The following is a 3,644-nucleotide window of genomic DNA, read 5'->3' as shown; positions in this document are numbered from 1 at the left end:
TCCTTCCGATGAAAAAAAAAAAAAAAAGAGTCAACGGTGGACTCGAACGGACGGGTTTCAATTAAAAAAAAAACCAAAATAATAATAATGATAATAATGATAATAATAATAAATAAAAAGGTAAGTGCCCTGAATCGGACAAAATAACCGAAACCGTGTTTTTTTGTCTTTCGGCGAATACAATTCACGATAATTGGGAAAATAATTACTACCGAGGAGCCCTTTTCCCCCCAACCCCCCCCCCCAAAAAAAAAAGAGCAAATTTTTCTTTTATTTTTTTTTCGAAAGTTTTTATATTCGTACGAGGCGATCCATTTTTTTTTTATTTTTATAATGATGGCAATTACGTACAACTTTTAATTTTTTAATATTTTCCTATATTTATTCGGTGTACGGTCAGTCAACCGGAAGGGGGGAAAAAAAAGGGAATTAAAGATGGCGGAAAAGGATAAAAATAAAATAAACTTTTTTTTTTTTACTGAACAAATAATCTTTTTTTTTTTTTTTAAATATATTTTTTTCAAGGCTTGAAATAAACAAAAAAAAAAAAAAAAAACAAGTCGATAAATGTTTTCAAAATGGCGACGACGTTCTTTTTTTTTCTTTTTTTTTTGTTTAAATTATTATTATTTGAGTTTTTATTTTTTTTTTTTTTACATTTAATTTAATGAAAAAAAAAAAATAATAATAATTTTTTCCTCGTTTTTTTTTTAATGCCACGATGATTAATAAAAAATTAAAAAAAAAAAAAAATTTTAACAAATAAATAAAACGAACGAACGAAGAATTTTGTCGCGATGGCGCAATCCAGTCCTTTTTTTTTGTTTTTTTTTTTTATTTTCTCTTAACATAATATTATTATTATTATTTTATGTACAAATAACACAGTCACTCAGTTACCACGTAAAAAGATGGCGTTCGAATAAAAATTTATTTTATTTATATATATCAACTAATTCACTCCTGGCTACCAAACCAATCCTTCATTTTGCGACGTTGGAGGATCTGAAAATCCATTATTACCACCTTTAAAAAGTTAAAAATGGAAAAAAAAAACATGTTGCTGTCGTAAAAACAAACTTTTTAAAAAAATTATATTAAAATTTACCTAATAGTTGAGTGCTTATAAATTCGGGGCTCGATCTTTGAGACATTATTTGCTGTTGCTGTTGTTCGGGTCCAGGCGGTGGTCCGGGCATGAAACCCGGTGGTGGTTCCGGCGTTATACCACCAAATTCCCCTCCGTGCATGGGTATGCTTCCATCCATGGGTCCTCCTATACAATATTAATTAATTAAACTATCCGATCGTCTCATTCGCACGCGACTAATAACAATAATAATAATAATTACCTGGTCCGGGAAAAGGTAAAGGTCCTCCCGGTCCTTGATGAGGATGATGTCCGGGAAAAAAATCGTGATGAAAACCCGGTCCGCCATACCCGAATTCGAATTTACCATCGGCAGTAGCGAAATAAGGAAATCCGGGAGGTCCGTCATCCAAACCTCCGGGACTTAAATTCATTGGAAAACCTCTCATTTTACGCGAACTACCAAAAAATGGTCCCCTACCCATGGATGTTAATTGTTTCAGTCGTCTTTCTTTACTTCTTTTATTTTGAAACCATACCTGAACAATAACAAAACAATAAAATTTTTTTTTATATAAAAGAAAATTCTGGAAAAAAAATGGTAGAGAGAAAGAAAGAGAGAGAAAACAAAGTCGTTAGTTGCTGAATTGCCTGTTAAAATTATATCACGTGACACGATTTAAATTTTTCCTTAAACTTTTTCCAGTTTAAATTCAACATCATTAATTATCCAGAGATCACTTTTTTTCTTTTTTCACGGTCCAGAAAAAATCAGTGTTTTAAGTTGAAATGAAAAGGATGCCCCCTTCCCCCCCGAAAAAAAAAAAACCATTTAAAATATGATGAAGTCAATACAATAAGTCATTAGAAAAAATTAAATTAGACTCTAGAAAGCTTTAGGGTATCGAGTTTAGGGGGAACGCAGGTGGTTCATTGGAACCGTGACTAAAAGAATCGAGTCAAAAAAAAAAAAAACAATCGTGTTAAATAGTGTTACGTTTTTTCTTTCTTTCTTCTGCTTTTCATAAAACCCTCACCACCCAATTTCATCTAAATCTTCCCTATCAACCGCCGCCGACAACCATCCCAAACCCTCTGACCGTTTTTTTTTTTTGGATCATCATTGCAAAGTCAAACATGGTAAGAAAAAGAAAAAAACAAGGATGTGAAATCTCTTAAAGAAGGTTCATCAATCAACTGGACGTCGAAAAAAAAAAAAAATTCCGATTGATTTATGTACATCAGACAACCGGATTTTCATCATTGTCAACCTTAAACAGTTACTTTTTTTTTTTTTTATCGTACCTAATTTTGTTAGAAAGAGTTTTTCGAACTCATTTATTTGAGAAAATTGCATTTGTAGATGTTGAGCCAAAGGAGGAATTTCCTGTCGTTTACCAACCAACGTTACATCCCCACAACAAAAACAAAAAACGTTTTTTTTCTAAAAGAGGTACTACTACCACTACTACCTGCTACCAAAACCCAAAACATTCATCATAACCCATACATAAACCTAAAAATCAAAAAAATGGGGGGAGGGTTGGAGTGAGCAACGAAAAAAAAAAAAAAAGGATGTGTCGATAAAAGGTAGACTCCTAAGGTGTTATGAATCCCCCGACAGAGAAACCCTGATTGTAAGCAAGGCTCACGCTGAGATCCGCCGCCATCTTAAAAAAAATTATAATTTTAACATAAAAAATGTTCAACAACTCATTAGCCGACCAGAATTATTGTTTTTTTTTTTTTTTTTTTTTTTTTTTTAATGCCGACATATTTTCCCCAAACGAAATGAGTTTTTTTTTTTTTTTGTTCATCCTTTGAATTCTTCATCTTTCCTATCTCCCTCCCCCACCCCTCAAATCCTCTCTTTTCAATTTCAACCTTCACCTTTGAACTTTTTCCATTTTGTTGTATAATAAAAAAAAAAAAAAATTTAAATCTCACGTTTTTTTTTTTATTTTTTTTTGTTTTTACCTTTTTCTTTTACCTTCTCTCTCTCTCTCTCACTCTTTTTCATTTCCTCACCTTTTCTCTCTCTCTCTCTCTCACTCACCTTCCCTCATCCATCGGTTTCGCCCGGTTTTATTTTATATACCAGCCTAATATATTTTTTTTTAAAAATAAAAGCATAAATTTTAAAATAGCTTATGTGCATTTAATAATAATAATAATAATAATAATAATAATAATAATAATAATAATAATAATAATAATAATAATATTTTAGTACTAATGTTTAGGTTCGGTTACGGTCGTATTAAATTAGCAAAACTTTGACCTCAACTTTGACCATTTTTAATAAGTAACGCACGTAAAGAGTTCAATGCAATCAGCCTTTTTTTTTTTTTCCTTTTTATTTCTCCAGGTTATTAATTTAACGGATTTAAAAAAAAAAAAAAGGAAAGAGAAGGGAGAGGGGGGAAAGAGATTTTTGCAAAAAGGAAAAAAGGACAAATGGCGATGACGATGACGACGAAAATTTTTCTTTCGGATGGTACGAAAACGGCGCCTCGACGTTGACAAAAAAGAAACAAAAGTAAAAAAAAAAATG

The 3,644-nt window shown here is 31.3% G+C and overlaps 1 protein-coding gene across 1 annotated transcript in view; it reads right to left on the bottom strand.

Annotated features, from left to right (window-relative positions):
• Positions 1-967: 967 nt before the first annotated feature.
• Positions 968-3,644, bottom strand: part of Phum_PHUM255020 (LIM/homeobox protein Lhx3, putative) — a gene marked incomplete at both ends in the record, with an annotated part of 27,356 nt that continues 24,679 nt past the window's right edge. Inside the window, 3 exons of the mRNA XM_002426425.1 lie at positions 968-1,026; positions 1,109-1,276; positions 1,353-1,629. Of these exons, the coding sequence (XP_002426470.1) occupies positions 968-1,026; positions 1,109-1,276; positions 1,353-1,629 (504 nt within the window). The remainder of the gene's footprint in view (positions 1,027-1,108; positions 1,277-1,352; positions 1,630-3,644) is intronic.

The sequence above is a fragment of the Pediculus humanus genome, genomic scaffold (genome assembly GCF_000006295.1).
Source record: "Pediculus humanus corporis 1103172107629 genomic scaffold, whole genome shotgun sequence".
Lineage (NCBI taxonomy): Eukaryota > Metazoa > Arthropoda > Insecta > Psocodea > Pediculidae > Pediculus > Pediculus humanus.
The sequence above is the reverse complement of the archived record's forward strand: the minus strand, read 5'-3'. Positions and strand labels throughout refer to the sequence as shown.